This window comes from Lissotriton vulgaris, chromosome 3_2 (assembly GCF_964263255.1).
Source record: "Lissotriton vulgaris chromosome 3_2, aLisVul1.2, whole genome shotgun sequence".
In the NCBI taxonomy this organism is placed as follows: Eukaryota; Metazoa; Chordata; class Amphibia; order Caudata; family Salamandridae; genus Lissotriton; species Lissotriton vulgaris.
In genome coordinates, this window is record NC_141690.1 from 329,514,296 (window position 1) to 329,533,043 (window position 18,748).

Here is an 18,748-nt window from a genome sequence, read left to right on the forward strand (position 1 = left end):
CAAAGGAAAAACACATATATATCTATGGCCGCGGTGGATCCGCGCACCCCCCTGATTACCAGCTGAATGCTAATTGGCTATCAACACTCCAAACCAGGAAGTGTTGGCAGCCATTTTGTGCCTCGGTAGAACCGAGGCACAAGAAATCAGTGCAACAAGTGTGCAAAATGTAAAACGTGGGCAGGGTAGAAACTCCCTGACCCCTAGGCCTGCTTAGGGGCTCCCACATGGACCCCCAGGGCAAATTAAACAAAATGTTTTAAAAAAAAAAATTGGCAAAATCCGCGCAGTGTGCACGGATCCTGCCGTGAAAAAAAACAAAAACGAAGAGGGGACTCCTGCACTTCTTTAATAATTAGCCCCGGGTGAGCCAAATCCCGGGGGCAAAAATATTTAATGTAATGGGTGGCCCCCAGCCTTGGGGACCACCACCCCCGGGGTTTTTATGAAGTATGTGAAGGGGCTCACAGCCCCCCTAGCCCCAGGGAGTTGCCACCCCCGGTGCTACACAATACATGGGTGGTGGGCTTAAAGGCCCTCCCAGCCCAGGGGACCCCAACCCCCCAGGGCTTCAGTAGTAAATGGGTGGGGGGGCTCAAAGGCCCCCTAAGCCCTGGAGACCACCACCTCCTGGGGCTTTGTACATTGTGGGAGGGGGGCCACGCGGCCCCCTCCTGGAGTCCTTGAGGGCCCAGGGGCCACCAGGGCCGTCTCCTGCAGTGTCTGGGGGTGCCCACCCCCAGGACACTGCTGTTTGCTATGGCAGGGTGGGAGCCTTGTGGCTCCCACCCTGTCATAGCAAACTGTGATTTAGAGTTTGAAAGAGAGAGCAGGGAAACCTGCTCTCTCTTTCAAAATGCAAACCAGATAGCTTTTCCATACGGGGAGCTGCATGTTAGCTCCTAAAGGACTCGGCGAGCCAGCAGGATCGTGGGGGCATTGGGGCTCCCTCCGTTGTCCCCAAAATTGTGTATAGGCCCTGGGGGATGGTATCCCCGGGGAGGATAGAAATTAGTGGTAGGTGATAAAAAAAATGACGGTAAAATTAGGAGTCACGCACCCAGCGCAGCGCTCAACGTGGCCCCCTGTTGTGAACGCGTTGGGTGCATGACTCCCAGTGCGGCCGCCTGGTTTGAACACGTTGGGTGCGCGACTCCAAAGTGCGCTGGGTGCGCGACTCAAGCAAAAAAATGTTTTATATTCTTTAAATATACATCAAGCTTATGTGTTTAGATCTTAGGTGGCTCAAAAAAGAGCCCTTGTGTTTATTGAGAGATTTTGGTACCTATAAGGTAAGTACCTATGCAGAGTCTAAAGTTAATGAGAAAGACTCTGTTACCCTCATCTGTAAAATGTACACCATCTCTCCTATAGATGCCATACATATAAATTCCAAATTGTTGTGGTAAATGGACCCCATCCTATAATCTCGGAGATAAGCAGCAACAGCTTTATTGACATGATTCCTAGATTTCTCAATCTGTGGACAAATTTTATTGGACCAGTTCCATTTCTGACTTTGGCATATGCTAGAATAGACAAAGGCAGTTTGGGGGAAAAGTGACATCAATTCTCCAAAGGTGTCCTTCATAAGCATTTCCAGACCTACCCCAGCCAACGTGCCTATGTAATTGCCACCACAGAGCACAATTATGAAGTTAGGGTCTTGGAGATGCAAAAAGGATTTAACCAATGGCATCAATTGGTGCCACCTTAATCCTCTCTGTCCAATCCATTTAATGTCCACATTTGGCAAAGCTAGGTCTTTGTCAATACCTCTGTTCTCTGCATACCTTTGGCTCCACAATCCACACTCTAAGCATCTTGAAGGTAGTTCTGGATGCACTCAAAAGGTGTCTGTATGTGAAATGGGCAGTTTGAAAAGTAAGATTTTTCTAAAATGGTGGATAAGATGCCGTTTTGAAGAAAGAAAAGAAATGATTGGCTGTTTGAGAACATTATAGACTGAAAAGTAGGGTGTATGTTTCTGTGTTTTAAAACCATGTTTCTTATTGGTTAATAAAAACTGTTTGAAAGGAACATTACATAGGATAAGCTGATATTTTGAAAAGTCAAGCACACTTGCTGTTTGGATTTGCAACATTGTGTGCTGAACTTGTGACCTGTGTGTTCAGTTGAGTGTTCCATGAACTGTTACTATGGTAACAGGCATTAAGCAGAGTGGGGGTAGGGTTGAAAGTTATGTCAATTGGAAAGCGTTAACATGTGTAACCAATAGAAATGTGTGTTAGCTTTTGAACTAATGTGGGAAGCAATGTGATTTGATATTTACATGTATATGTGTGCAGAATGAGAGGGATAGTTTGCAATATTTTGGCTTTGCTAAGAGCAGTGCAATACAGACATTCTGTATAAGAAAATCTGGTGTGTGATTAAGCTACTTCTTAATCTACTAATTAGTTTGAAGGTGAGTTATTAATTTGTGAGGTGTTGTATGTGGTACCTTTGTTTTTAATTAAAGTACTGTGTTTCTCCTGCTAAAGTCCAGGGAATAGTTTTAGTTGTCTAGAATCACACTGTGAGTCTGTGTGTACTTGTACAACCATTGTGGCAGAAGCATGTGGTTACTTCATGTCTTTGCTGCTTAAAAAGCTATCTTGTTGTCAAATTTCAGTACTATTAGAACTGAGTGATTACTTATGCATTCGCAGAATGAGTCAGGCATTCACACTAGAAGTGCAGTAGTGAAGTGTATAGAATGTACGCAGTCACCTTACCCCTTCCAGACTATGAGTTTCTTCTACTAAAGTCCAGGAAGTAGTCTTCATTGTCTAGAATCACACTGTGGGTCTGTGTCCACTTCTGCAACTATTGTGACAGAAGCATGTGGTTACTTCATGTCTTCACACACACATAAGTGCTTAAAAAGCTGTTCTGTTGTCAAATGCATTCGCAGAACGAGTCAGGCATTCACAGTAGAGTGTAGTAGTGAAATGTGTAGAATGTATGTAGTTACCTTATCCCTTCAAGACTAGTGTGCTCTCCTGCTAAAGTCCAAGGAATAGTTTTGCTTGTCTGGAATCACACTCTGAGTGTGTGTCCACTTCTTCAATTATTGTGACAGAAGCATGTGGTATTTCATCTCTTTCCTGACACATAACTGCTTATAACTGCCCTTGTGCTCCTCTAGTGAGCCATTCAGCACCATGTACTAATCCATTCATTTTGCCAAAACCCAACCACTTATAAATTCACCCAGGCACTCTCTTTTCAGTACTGTAATCATTCAGTCAGTACTCAAGTACTCATGCAATGACTCAGGCCTTAGCACATAGACTGCTTCAAATACCTATCCACTATGCATGCAGTCTTCTAACCACCTACACATTTGTTTTTCACACCTTCAATTCCCCAGTCAGTGTCCATAGACTCCAGGAAACACCCTGCCACTCCCTTTGCACTCCTCTAGTAACCCATTCAGCACCATGTACTAATCCATTCACTACGTCATAACCCAACCACTTATAAATTCATTCCGGCAGTTTCTTTGCAGTATTCTAATCCTTCAGTCAGTTCTCAAGTACTCATGCAATGACTCAGGCCTTAGCACATAGACTGCTTCAAACACCTATCCACTATGCATGCAGTCCTCTAACCACCTATTAGCATTCCACATTGAGAGAATAACTGGAATATAATCATTTATGTATCTTGATTCTTCACTTCTTCTCAAATTGTATATATTTTTTGGAGACTTTCTTGTGATGGTATGTCTCATAGCTGATATAAAACTGTTTACTCTTCCTTTGGATATTACAGGATGTGGAAATCCAAAACAACATTTGGTATAAAACTTTTCCTTAGACTTGTACTTTCGTCGACAGTATTTTCCACATTGCTGACTTTGAAATCGTAAGACTTGTTGTTTTAAGTTGTTTTCTTCTCTTCTTTTTGGTATAGCACATGTGGCATATTCTTCAATAAAAGACAAAACAGTATCATCCGAATCAGCTCCGAATTTGGGTGCATCCTTGATCCATATCAGCATATGTATATGAGGAGCACCTCTAGCTTGATACTCCTTTCTCCAAAAGAAATCCACACCTCCTCCAAGAGGAGGATTCTTTTTATTGTAGATAAAAGACATCATAGCTTCAAATCTATGACTGAAATATCTGCATACATTAACAGGATCCAAAGAGCTCAATTCACCAGGTGTCTTGTATTATTGTATTGTATTACCTGGGTGAATTTATAAGTGGTTGGTTTTTGGCGCAGTGAATGGATTAGTACATGGTGCGGAATGGGTCACTGGAGGAGTGCAAGGGGAGTGACATGGTGTTTGCTGGAGTGTATGGATACTGACTGGGGAACTGAAGGTGTGAAAGGCAAGTGTGAAGGTGGTTAGAGGACTGCATGCATAGTGGATAGGGGTTTGAAGCAGTCCATCTGCTAAGGCCTAGGGCCAAAATCATTGCAAAGGGGCGGGTGACATGCAGCCCCCTCCCAAACTTGTTCTGGCTCCTGGAACTACATCCTCTCTGGCCGGCTGACACACTATATCCTGGAGAGCCCACCCTGAGACACAGTAGTTACCTTGCCTGCAAGTGCGGGGCAGGGATACATATGTTTGTTCCCACCTTGCAGGATCTTTAAAAATGCTGGGATGGAGTAGACCTTTGTTCCCTGCGGATGTTATTGCAGGCAGGGAGACTCAAGTTTCTCCTGAGCCAGAGAAATCAAACAGAAAATGCTGCTCCCTCCAGACGAGGGCCAAGCCTGTGCCCGATGCACCCAGGATGTGTGCATGCGGGGAGCTTGTGGGCCGCGGGCCCAAGGTCTTCCCTCACAGCATTCAACACAGTGGTTTGTGGGTGTCCAGAGGGATAGTGTTCCTGGGGTTGTAAACTCTTGGGAGGGCATGTATGCCCCACCACTAAATTTAAAATAATAGGCCTGAGTTTGGGGGCCCAAGAGGCTTGGCATGTAGCCCCCTCTCGTTTATGAAAAATAAAGTCCAGGGGAATGGGGTCTCTGGGGTCTCTGGGGCCAAAGTGGTACGGAGTAGGGTGGCTGCGGACCTCGTTCCCTTAACTAAAAGAAATGCCCAAGGGGATGCGGTCCCCAGGGCCATAAAGACTCCGGGATGGGGGCTGCGCATGGCATACATGTGCATGGTGTGGGGTTGGATGGTTGCACGTGGTTGGACAAAAGCCTTGCGCAGCATGGATCTGGAAACTGGCATGGGTTTGGCTTTAAGTATGGTCATAAAATATTCCTTCCCCTTAAAAATAATCCTGGAAAGTCACTGAAAAAACAAAGTTTGAGTGACACTATCATTAGGTGAATATGCCGTTTGTAAACATACAAACTCAGTGAAATTCATCGGTTATCTCAAGTTTCAATAACTCCATAATAATACTATAACAATAACTATAAAGTGCGCCCATACCATGCAATGCTAATTACACCACATATTACATCACTCATGTCATGATCTATGAAATCATTGATAATATCACAGCAATATTTGCAATAAAATTATTGATGAAAATACTGTGCATGATGTGGGCTTGTTGCTATCCCATATCCTTACCCATCCCTGAACCCTAAAAACACATTACCACCCATACCCTTACTCATCCCTAAACCCTTTAACTCCCATTAATATCTTGACTATCCCATTCCATTACCCTTCTCTGAATCCTAGAATCCAAAAAAAAACATAAAGTCATACTATCCCGTACCCTTTCGCATTCCTGAACCTTAAAAAACCCTTACTACCCTGTATCCATCCATGAGCCCGAAAAACGTACCTATTCATCAACTCTAAATATCTCTAAATACCCTGGACCTTTCCCAGAACCCTAAAATTCCTTATTGCCCAGTACACTTACCCAGCCTTTAGCCCTAAAAATATCTTACTACCTGTACCCTAACCCATCCTTTGAAAACCCTTGTAAAATCCTTACTACCCAACCCCTTACCATTTCCTTAACACCAAAAAGGACTTTCAAACCCTTACCACCCTGAATATTACCCATCCAGTATTCCTTAAAGCCCTCCTTTAAATATATATATATATATATACATATATATATATATATATATATATATACATATATATATATATATATATATATATATATATATATATATATATATATATATATATATATATATATATATTTATATATATATATATATATATATAATTGTTATGCCATTTAAAAATAATGCTTACTGGGGTGGTAATGTATTGAGTGATAAAGTACCATAAACAGGTCTTCGTGGTACTTAGCTGTATGATAAAGGTATGTGTTGTAACATCCTGTGGGGTAAAGAGCATGTGGTAAAGATGGCATACTATACTTTACTGCTCTAAATGGTGAATAGGGACTCAGAATGCAGTAGGACAACAGAGGGGAGAAGAACAAGACACCAAGAGGGCTTTAGTGGGCAAGGACAGAAGGATCATTGACTGTCTCCTCCTTGGATGTGAGGTATACTGTACACAGAGGTAGTTCAAATCAAAAAGAGATAGGAGCTTTGAGTGATATAATATGCAGTTTAGTCACCCTGACACCTCAACTGCCTTCAGATGCAAATAAAACGACAAGCAAATCAGCTCGATAATGGTAATGTGAAGAGACATAGACATATAAAGCACTTAGAAGTGTCAAGGCAAAGTAAGGTTTTGGAGTCAACGATAATCCACCAATCTCCTCACAAGGACTTCCAGAGAGGCAACATAGTTTGAGCAACCTTCAGGAAGAGTCTGTAAAAGGGAAAGAGGAGTATATGGTTAACGGAAGACAGGAGTGGGAACACGCCATATCTGCAGGTAAATGTCACTGGTGAATTCCTCATTGAGCCTAGATTGGATGGTGTTTAAGTGAGAGATTTCAGGGTTGGGGCAGAAAGGCAAATGGCACACTGACGATTAACACATATAAACAACAAAAATGGAAATATGAATAGGAAAGGAAAAGCAGAACAGACTCACTGACTACTTTAGAAAAGATGGCAATAAAGAGCCCCAAGGGCGCCGGGAAATACCTTGAGACCAGAAGCACTTGGTAAGCACTTTGTCAACAGGTTAGCTGCAGAGATGGAACCAATCAGCCCAATATTCCTGAAGCAAAATACTCAGTGGAGTGGAGAAGTGTGGCTCACTGTTTAGAGGAGGCAGACCTGGAAGCAGAGGTCAGCCTGGGACCAGGGTTCAATTCCCGGCTCGGCGGGGTCTTGAGTCCTAAAATGTCCATGGACTCGACAATTCTCGCTCCGGTGCCTACTCGATTCACGGGTTCACACTCTGCGACTCTGGGCAATAGCTTGCTTAATCTCCACAACGGCCCCTTGCAGTGGGATGCCTGGCTTTCACCTTGCGGATACCCTGCCGGGGTTATCTCACAGGGGAATACCAGGACGGGTTCCCTAAGCAAGCGCTTAGAAACCGCTTGGTGATTTGCGCTATATAAATTCCTGTACATTTACATTTACATTTACTCATAGATGATAGACGGAATGCAGAGCAAATCAAACATTCTCCCCCAGTTAAAAGATCTGGGTTATATCCATCATTCATTTGCTAACCATGTCACCCCAGTTTAGACCCAGCCATAAGCAATTCCGTTTTGACCCTGTGCCTCATGGGAACAGTCCAGATCGAAAACTGCCCAGCCAGGTCCTCACTGGACCGGAAACAAGCATCCTGGGACCGGTTTTGGGGCATCACTTCTCATCAGTCAGACTAGCTTGAATCTAGTGGCACAGTGAGCCCAGGGCCCACGTCTGGGAATACCCTGCACACTTAGGACGAGAAAGCAAAAGACACACAGATGATGGACAGACTGCAGAGCAAATCAAACATTCTCCCCAGTCAATAGATCTTATTTAAATCCATTGTTCTTTTGCTTACAATGCTGCCCCAGTTTAGACCCAGCCATATGCAAATCAGTTTTGACCCTGTGCCTCATGGAAACAGTCCAGATCGAACTGCCAAGCGGGTCCTCCCTTGAACAGAAACAAGCATCCTAGGACCGGTTTTGGGGCATCATTCCTCATCAGTCAGGCTACCTTGAATCCAGTGGCACAGTGAGCCCAGGGCCCACATCTGGGCATACCCAGCGCACTTAGGGCGAGAAAGCAAAAGACTCACAGATGATGAACGGAATGCAGAGTGAATCAAACATTATCCTCCAATCAATAGATCTGGGTTAAATCCATTGTTTTGCTCACCATGCCACCCCAGTTTGAACCCAGCCATATGCAAATCAGTCTTGCCCCTGTTCCTCTTAAAAACAGTCCAGACAGAACTGCCAGTCAAGTCCTCCCTGGACCAGAAACAAGCATCCGGGAACTGGTTTTGGGGCATCACCCCTCATTAGCCAGGCTAGCTGGAATCCAGGGGGACAGTGAACCTGTGACCCATGCCTGGGCATACCCAGCGCTCTTAAGGTGAGAAAGCAAAAGACACACAGATGATGGACAGAATGCAGAGAAAATCAAACATTCTCCCGCAGTCAATAGATCTCGGTTAAATCCATCATTCTTTTGCTCACCATGCCACCCCAGTTTAAACCCAGCCATATGCAAATCAGTTTTGACCCTGTGCTGAGAACAGTCCAGAGCTAACTGCCAAGCCAAGTCCCAAGAGCATGGCCCAAATTGGGAAAATAGGATAAACAAACTGGAAAGGAGCAAAACAACAAACATGGAGGACAGAATGCAGTGACGAACTGAGTGACAGTGGGAGCCACCAAACAACCAGAGTTTCATCTTGCTAGGTTGCAGCCTTTTTACGGGATACAGAAAAAATAAAGCAGGCTCTAACAACCCTGACCCAGATCTACGTGTTCCAGACCATCTGTGCCTCTGTGTGAGCCAGTCACCAAGAGCCAGTCCTCCACAGTTTCCAATCCTTCCTTGTTTTCATGTGTTTCTCAGACAGACTCAAATAGTCTTCCATTTGTGTTTCTTCCTGTATTCCCCTTGCCAAAATCCTGACACTAAGGTATCATGTAATGGTGCTGGTATTATGAAAAGCCCTTTTCTGGGGCAAAATTAGCTTGTGCGGTTTTTCATGGTACTATTTTGCATCTGAAAACTCTGCAAAACTGAATTGCTTTAGTCATTAATTTGTGTCTGCAAAGTGCATAACAATCTATTTTTGACGAGTGCAGACTGTGACTGATGGCACAAAGATGTTTTTAATTTTGAGTAAATGTCTTTCTCAGATTTATTTGCCTTTCTCCAGTCATCTTTCAAAGTTATCACAGACACAGTTAAAAAATTACATTGTGATTTAAAAAAAAATATTCTTAATACAAGAATGTCCCCTGGAAGGTATACATTTTTCTTTTAAACATTTTAAAAGATACTTAATTGAAGACTGGTCATTTCAAACAGTCCACTTGTGGCACTTTATGTTTCCTGAAGCCTGCACAATTTGTTCTCCACACTGCTTCTAGTTTACTTTCCTTTCTTAGAGGCATTTTTTACAAGATCATTTCTTCATTCTCAGCACATGTAGGACGTGCATTGAAAGCACCCAGTACACTTGACCTGTTCTCAAAGAGATAGCTTCTGCTCAGCACATATTTACATCTAGTTTTCAATGTATCACTGCACAATGTTCACAAATAGGCTTAAAATAATGGGGGAAGTGAGCATCAGTAGTCACCCACTCCTCAGCTATTATGCTAAGAGTTTTTGTACAGTGCATCACCTGTAGTGAATCACTGTGGTGGACTTTTGGCCAAGGAACCAAGGTAGAAATCAAACGTGAGTACATTTAATTTGATCCTCCATATCATTCAGTGCATAGCTTCCTTGAAATGTTTAAATGTTTAAATGATTATGATTAACCGAATATCATTGGTATTGTGATAAATGATGAAGTTATCAAACGTTTCTTTGAATTTCTAGTGAATATACATTTAGTGGTCGACCTGTAGCAGAAAGGCAAAAAAGGTAAAAGAAACACCATTTCAAAATAAAATGACGTTTTGTATAAAATGAGCTAGCAAAAAGAAGGGGAAGTTATGCTTTTTAACCAGTACAGAATGTGACTGATGACACAAAGCTGTTTTTACATTTTCTAGTAAATGTCTTTCTCAGACCTCTTTGCCTGTCTCCAGTCATCTCTCAAAGTTATCACTGACACAGATAAAAAATGTCATTATGATGTAAAATATTGTTAATACAAGCATGTCCCCTGGGAGGTATACATGTGTCTCCTTAACAAAAGCATTAATTGTAAAATGTTTTCAATTGAAGACTGGTTATTTCAAATAGTCCACAAGTGACATTTTCTTTCTCCTTCTGCCTGTACAATGCATTCTTCATACAGGTGCAAGTCTACTTTTCTTCTAAGGCATTTTTACAAGATTATGTCTACATGTTCAGCACATGAGTAACACATATTCAAAGCACCCAATATACCTGACCTTTTCTCAAAGAGATAGCTTCTACCCCACACATATTTACATTGCTTTTCTTAATGTATCAATTCACAATGTTCTAAAATAGGTTTTAAATAATGGAGGAAGTTAGCATCAATAGTCACCCACTCCTCCGCTACTGTTCAAAGGATTTTTGTACAGTGCATCAGCTACAGTGAATCACCATGGTTTACTTTTGGCAAAGGAACCAAGGTAGAAATCAAACGTGAGTACATTTAATTTGATCATCAGTGTTGGACAGTGCACAGCTTCCTTGGAATGTTTAAATGCTTAACTGAATATGTTTAGTATTTTGATAAATAATGAAGTTAGCAGAAGTTTCTTTGAATATCTAGTGAATGTACATTTAGTGAAGCCTACCTGTAGCACCATTACAGAATAAAATGACATTTTGGATAAAAGAGGTTAGTAAAAAGAAGGGAAGGTTATGCTTTTTGACCTGTACATAATGTGACTGATAACACAAAGACATATTTACATTTTCTACTAAACATCTTTCTCAGATCTCTTTGCCTGTCTCAACCCATGTTTCAAAGTTATCACTGGCATGTATAAAAAACTATATTATGATTTAAAATAAAATATTTTTAAGACAATCATGTCACCTGGAAGATACAAACGGTTAATAAAATTATTCAGCTGGAATTGGTGCCAAGCAGGCCAGCTCATAAAACTAACTGAAATTATAAAACATAGATTAGTTAAATGTCAGCAATGAGATCTGATTGTGCTTTAATATGTCCGCTAAAATGTGGCTACACATTATTTGAGTAAGAGAAGCGTGCAAGTCATGCATGGTAGAATACCTGTGGGTTTGTGTAAGAGTAGTGAGTCATCAGCAAACACTGTGGTTCACTTTTGGGATGGGTACCAGAGTTGAAATAAAAAGTAAGTACAATTTATTACCTTTCACACACACAAAATATTTTTTAATCTCCTACTGAGAATAAAAGATGAAAGTAAAACAAAAATGAATTACCTGAGACTCCTTTTTGGATTGATTGATACCACAATTTTTTTACTTGTACGTTTTAATGTCACGCATGTTCAACATCTCCTTTAGTAGAACATAGCTTGTACAAGTTGCATTTGGAGCATCTATCCATGGTCACACAGCTGATTGTATTCTTTAGTGGAGCTTAGGGTACTATTGTGGTTCAATGTTGATGTAAGAACTATGGCTGAGATAAAATGTAAACATGATTCTTTCTTTATATATTTAAACCTTTGTAACATCTTACCATTTTATTGGTGTAAAGCATGATACAAAGATTAATCATTTGATATTTTCTGTTTTGATAGAGAAATTATTCTTTAAAAGTAATCCCTGAAATTATGTTATGTACATATTAGTATTTGGTTAATAATGTTGCAGAATAAGGACTATGCATGCTTATAGAGGGATTGAACTCTAGCCAAACACTGTAGTTCACTTTTGGTAAAGGGATCAAAGTTGAGATAAAATGTGAGTATTTTCTCTTCAATAGTAGATTGTAGTTATAAAGCATGCAACATAAATTAGCCATTTTAGACTTTTGTTTTAAATATGTTTACTCGTGACAAATCATTATTAAAATAATGAAACCTTCATATTGATTTTAGTTTTATCCATGATACAGAATTAATTCTATGTGTCATCCACTTTTAATGTTATACAATACATTTTTCGTATAGTCGTTGCGCTCTACATTATCATCTTCGGTTCATCTTCAATATAGAAACAAATGATGAAGTAAAAATAGCACCAAAAAAATCAAGTTTACCTTTATTTTAATAAACTGTCACAATTGGCAGTACAAATAGAACAAAAACAAAAATGTAGAATCTTTATTTGTTCTATTAATAAACCCCATCTTCACAAGTCCTGTGTAATATATGAACATTAAAGAATATGAAGAATGAAGGTTTGTGACCAGAATGCTCTCTGACAGATTAGATTTTGTAAAGAGGATGGTGTGCAGTTAGGCACTGTGGTACACTTTTGGTAAAGGAACCAAGGTAGAGATAAAAAGTGAGTACTCATTTATAATTCCGTTTTTAATACTATGTTCAAAAGTAGGCAATTCATATGGTGATAAACAACCTAGGCTTTATTTGCCATTAAACACTTTTAACAGCTTACAGACATTAGAGTTCTCATGTTGTAGAATGAGGACTAAGTGAGTTTACTATCTCCAGTTGCATTCCCCGATTAATTGCTGGTTATAATGTGTATGGTGGTTAAGCTCCTGATAAGCATTGTGGTACGCCTTTAGTAATGGAGTTTTTGAATAAACAGTATGTTGGCATTACTACTGTCATTCTTCAGTATTTTCCAGAATAACAAAATGTGAGAACTGTTACCAAAAACATTTTTAAGAGTAGATGTCAGAGCCATGATCAGTGCCATTTAATCAAAAAATATTTGTGTACAATGGTGGCATGCCCTTTTGATAGGTCACAAATTTAAGAGCTGTGCATCAGTCCCATACGTTGAAAAATGTTTCAGTGCAAGCTCTTTTGTTCTTTTATAGTTTATCATTAGAAAATAAATTGTTAAACAGTCCTGCTTGTTCTGTAAGATATAAGATAAAATATGGCTGGGTTTAAATGAGGCAAATTAGATTAGTTGTAGTGTTTCCACTCACAAAGGATGTCAGGAGCAGAAGTAAGGGCACATTTTATTGCTTGCTTTAAGGTATTAAAGAGTTCAATTAGCAATGATTTTAAACATTTCATTTGCATTTCCTGATATGAATAAATGCTCGACACGTTTGACCCCTTGTCCCTGTGATGGTGTATTGACACAAAGCCCACAGCACTGTATTTTATTCTGCAGTTTTTATGTTGGTTTTCAGAAAAAGTTCTTTAAAACCAATCTCCCTCGGACAAAATATCAGGAATTTAAAAATTGCGGCACTTCATATATTTGCACTTAAGAACCCTTGTGTATGTTTTAGTACTGTCATTTATATTAGGGGCACTATACATCCTAGGAAAAGCATTATATTGTAACTTATTTTTAGAACTGATTTGACTATTGAACTCAATTATAGGACTGTTTCATTCCCATTGTTTTCTAAACGCTATATTTATTTGTGATATATGTTATGATCTTTTATGGTACAAGTATTTGTGCCGAATAAAGAATTAGACTGATTACATTTGAAAGGTATTTATTCAAAAGTTTCTAGCTCTGAAAAAAGTTTAGTTAAAAAACCTTTAATTGGAAAGAAACTTAACATTAGAACTTTCTCCCTTACCACAATTAAGCATTGCTGTGACCTAGCACTGAAATTGGCTAGGACTGAAGTTTGAATAGTAAACCCGTTCAATTGAAGTAATGCAGTGAAATGGTAATGGTTGAAATTAAGGTGTTGTTGACATGAAAATACAGCCATTTAGAAATAGTGTTTAGCTAAACGTTTTTTGAGCTGAATGTTTTCAAATGTAAGATTGAATATAAAATAGTTTTCTAACTAAATGATTCTTGCAAAATGGAGTCAATACTAAAAATATCAAACTTCTTGCCTAGATTAGTCAAAAAGAGCATCAAATGATGGGTGTACCAATGTTGCTTAGACTACTTGCTAGGCACTTAGAAACCGAGTTTTCTACAGTCAAAGGAATGTGAAAAAATTAATTTTGTTACCAGACCAGCCAGCACGGCTATTTATTTTTGTTTCATAATGTGCAAACACTGCAAAGCATTAGGTAACACACCTGCTACAAATATAGAAGCATTTATGGAAATACAAAGCCAGCAACATAAGCCACAACAAGAAAATACATTTCTACCAATAACACTCAACTGATATTCTTCGAAAACTAAAAGTAAAAAATACACTAGCTTTCTGACCTGGGAGGCTCTCTTTAAGGATATGATTATCAATCAAATGCAATATAGCAGTGGTCTGATCTGAAAGATAATTTACAACATCATTATCTTAAAAGGATTCTGAGTAGTTAAATGTATCACAACTTATAAAACAAACACAACTTTTTAATGACACTTAGCAGGCTAAGCTCTCATTGAACAAGTTTATCACAGTGTGAGTCACTTTTGCAGAACAAGGCAGAGATGACGGATCACATTTGAGTACAATGTGCTCACCTGCATAAAACATAGTGTACTGCAGTCACTGGTGAAATAATAACAAGGTTAGTACAAACATGGTCAAAATATGGTATTGTAAATAGGTGCAGTTGTTCATATAATTCTAGGACACACACAAAATGCATTTACTTTAATATAAAATATTTCCATATTATGATTATGTTAGAGAGCAATGCAGGCAACCAAGCATTGGCACGTTCAGTACATAAATATAGAATGTTTTATTTTAAAAGCAGGCAATCACGTTTGGCAATCTGTAGATGTTCTATTGCTAAACCATGGGATGTTAGTCAACCAGTCTTCAGTTTTTAAGGAACATATTCAAAAATAAATCATGCTTTATCTTGATCAATTTAGGAAGTATTTCATTTCCATATAACTGGAAAAGCATAAATGTTTGGTAGCCTCTCAGCTGTATGCTCTTTGAAGTATAGTTCTCTTTTACAGTATTAAACATGTATTCTTACATAGCACTGCAAACTCCACTTTTCCCACCGGAAGTTATTATTACCCAATTCATGGTGTTCAATTTACCAACCTTCTCGAAGACGAAAGGCTGGGAAGGTTGGTTAGATTCAGACTTGCAACCTAATGATCACTGATTAACTGCACAGGCAAATATTTAATTCACGGAGCTATCCCTCTGCATGAGGCTTCTGAAGAGCCAGTTTTGTACTGGTTTCATGTATTACTTTAAAATGTTCCAAAGACGTAATTTATTTTAGAAACCCATATATGAAATCAGTGCACATCATCATTTTGAATTATGAGACATGCTCTTCAACACTGCAGACATTGTTTTCACCTGTGACTTTCACTTTTCATACATAGGATTCTTAACCAAAGTTGTGAAAAAGGCTAACTTAAACCTCTGCCCCATCAGCAATTACTGTGGAAATTGCCCTTAGTAGGAATCCCCTTCAATAGACAACAAGAGCCTTAAACCATCTGATCAGTACATGAAACTAGGTCTTATGTCGAGATTATTAAAGAGTAAATTTACATAAATACTGTTCACTCAATGAACCAAAATGGGAAAATCAGTCTTTCAATAGCCTATCAAAAATGCATAGTATTAAATGACATGGTTTGTAGAAGGTCTGCAAGACCTCAATGTGCATTCTCATATAGATCTCTGTGCTACAATTAGACATGTAGTTCTCACCCATTAAATCACTATAAAAAAGTCATTATGTTTTTAAGAATTCATGGTAATTTGATATACAGTTATTTGCAATTGAAATACATTTTAAAGTAAAACTACAATAGTGCCCAAAGTAAGATTAATGTGTCTCTGTCCCCAAAACCAGCGATCATGAGTGCCCAAACTCTAATAGTGGCAACTAATTTCTAAACAGAGTAGATTCACTCGCCTGCCATGAACAGAGTCAGCTTTTTAACTAAGTTGTCACAATATCAATGGGCCGTGCCCAGAGAATACCTCTTACTTGATTGCTATTCTTGGCACCTCTGTCTCTGTTTTCCAACCTCAGCCATCAAGGATCCCACTTTTGATATGTGTCCTCTTATTTCACCATCTTCTTTTTCCCTTGGCATATCTCTATGAGTCTTCCCTCTCTCCATAACTTCCTTCTTTAATTTCTCTTTCTGTCATCTACTCTACATCCCACTCCGCATCCATCGTCACTTTCAACTTTGTGCTTCAAAGTAGCCAAAATTTAGATGAGGCACTATACTGACAACTGACGTAAAAAGATGTTTGAAGATTCAATCGTCTTCATACCCTGCTTCCCAATGTCGTGGCTGTTCTTTTGCTTACATTTCCCTCTCTACATATTCTTACTCTTTTCTGTCAATTGAGTTCATCGAAAGGTTCCATGGGCAATAAGATTGGGTCTTTCCATATAAACCCTCAGGAGAGAAACATAATGGTGTAATGGAGAAACCTGACCCTGGGACCCAATAGGGAAGGCAATAGAAATAATGCAGAATGTGTTTCTGTGTTACCTCCTTCAAAGTCTTTTAGATGCTGCTCCCCAACCCACTAACAGGCTCCTAACCCCTCAACTATCAACTCCTATGTTAAGATGACCTTGGGATGTACATTCTAAGACTTGGAAGGAAGAGAAGAGATCAGAATGAGGAGTGGCAGAAATTACATAAAAATGCTCCTAAGGTGACCAGAATGCCCCAGTGCAAAATGTCACACTCAATGAACTCAGTTATAGAACTCAAACCTTATAAACTGTAAAGGAGTAATCAAGTGTGTTCAGTATGTTTTTTTTCTTTTTAGCTGGGTGTAATGTCTTTGACTTTTATCTTAGTGTATTTTCCATTTCTTGATAGTCTACTCTTTTTGACCTATTTTTGTCCTTTTATGTGAGTTTAACTAGCATCCCATAATCATTCACGGTTATAAGAAAGCCACCGATTTTACTGTGCCTATTTTACTGAGGAAAATTTGCTCGCTTTATTGTGATGTCACACTAAGAGCTGTCTTGTCTACTGTGACAGCACAAACTATTGGCCAATGATAACCAATGGCACAATGAAACTATCAAGGTGTGAAAAAGCCAACCATGTGTATGCTAAATAAAATTGGATGCTAAACTCTGTGGTGAAATTGTAACAGAAATGTAAATTGGAAAAGGAACAGACTATGTTATGGACAATCTGTGAAGACTTCTGAATTTCAAGAAGCATGTATATCATGTGCTATGCCAGTTAAACATAGGTCTTTGTTTGTGTTAACAGGAGAGGATGCTGCTCCTTCAGTGTTCATCTTTCCGCCTTCACATGAGCAAATCAAGGAGGGATCGGCCACCCTAGTGTGCATGCTCAACAACTACTATCCAGGTGATGCGAAGGTTAGTTGGAAAGCCGATGGCAAGGTCGTCACCAAGGACGTGGAGAACAGCCAGAACATGCAAGAAGCTGACAACACGTACAGCAGGACCAGTATGGTCACTTTGACAAATGTGGAGTGGGAGTCTTATGAGACGTACAGTTGTGAGGTGACTCACAAGGCCTTATCATTGCCTCTTATAAAAACCATCAACAGAAAAGAGTGTTTCTAGAAGCAAAAGAGGCAACAATACAAGTCATTTCTAGTCTTCAATAGAATGTTCTATCTTGTGAAGTGTAGTATCAATTCCATTACTAGAAGCCAGTGTTAGGTTAATCTCTCTTTCTCAGAATTTTCTGATTATACCATGTAATGTATAAAACAATAATAAAATGTATTCTGCTGACAACATTGTGTATTTTAATACTTTGGAATTACTGGGATAATAAGTAAAGTGGGCTATTCATTGGTAAATATTTCGAGTACAGAGCTCCTAAACAGGGTTATCATGAAGAAAAAGCTTCAAGTGGTCAAGACTAGGCCCATCAATATGATCACACGCACAGATGGCATTGTCCATTAGCGATGCACCATGAGAGGCAAGTGACTTATGATTCCTCCTCCTCCACATAAATTAGCTATCAGAAAGATATCTTGGTAAACAGTTGCTATTGAAATGCCATCATGGTAGATGCCAATCACAGTAGAGAGAATTCAAAAATAATAGTCAATAAACATATGATAGCTGACTGAATGGCTTGTTAGTTTGGCACCGAGATGATTGTTGACACCTTAGCAGCCATTTGAAAAGCAAACTGGTGTTGGAAGGGTTTTACCACTGTTAATATCAGTCACCTAAAGCGCTTACCTATTACTTTTAACAAACTACTGAGGAACACAAGTCATCACACTCTCTGGTTAGAATACTGCAGTTCGCTATTGATGGTCCTTCAAAATGTGGGCATTCACTTCTGCAGCTTCATCAGAAAGCTACTCTCACTTTAACAGCTACTTCCAGGCCCAGCACTCGTATCTCACCCACATTGCGTCCTCTGCACTCCACCGGCACTTGACTTGCAAGGCACATGCCAGCTATCACTTAATCATCACCACCACCGCCCTTCACACGGTTGCACATTCAACCTATTCCCCTCTGTGAAAACCTTTCCATTAAGTACCAACAGAACATTGATGCTGCGGAACCCCAGGACTAGCCTACCTTGTCTGGTAGCCTCATCTCTGAAATACAGTAAACTATTATATCAAGAACACCTGCAAACTCCTCTGATTTATAGAGCTTACAGAGCTCTACCTACTCACAAAGGCTTTGGATTCACCACCAACACTATATCAACCCTTCATCAACAGTATAGCAGTGGTCTTAACAAATTGCATACTTGCTTTTAAAGCACCTAC

General features: G+C 39.5%; 1 protein-coding gene across 1 annotated transcript in view; it reads left to right on the forward strand.

The window, feature by feature from the left end:
* Nucleotides 1-17,741, forward strand: part of LOC147725782 (immunoglobulin kappa light chain-like) — a 198,891-nt gene extending 181,150 nt beyond the window's left edge. The window contains exon 4 of the mRNA XM_086964499.1: nt 17,242-17,741. Within this exon, the coding sequence (XP_086820625.1) occupies nt 17,242-17,564 (323 nt within the window). The 3' untranslated portion in view covers nt 17,565-17,741. The remainder of the gene's footprint in view (nt 1-17,241) is intronic.
* Nucleotides 17,742-18,748: the final 1,007 nt, after the last annotated feature.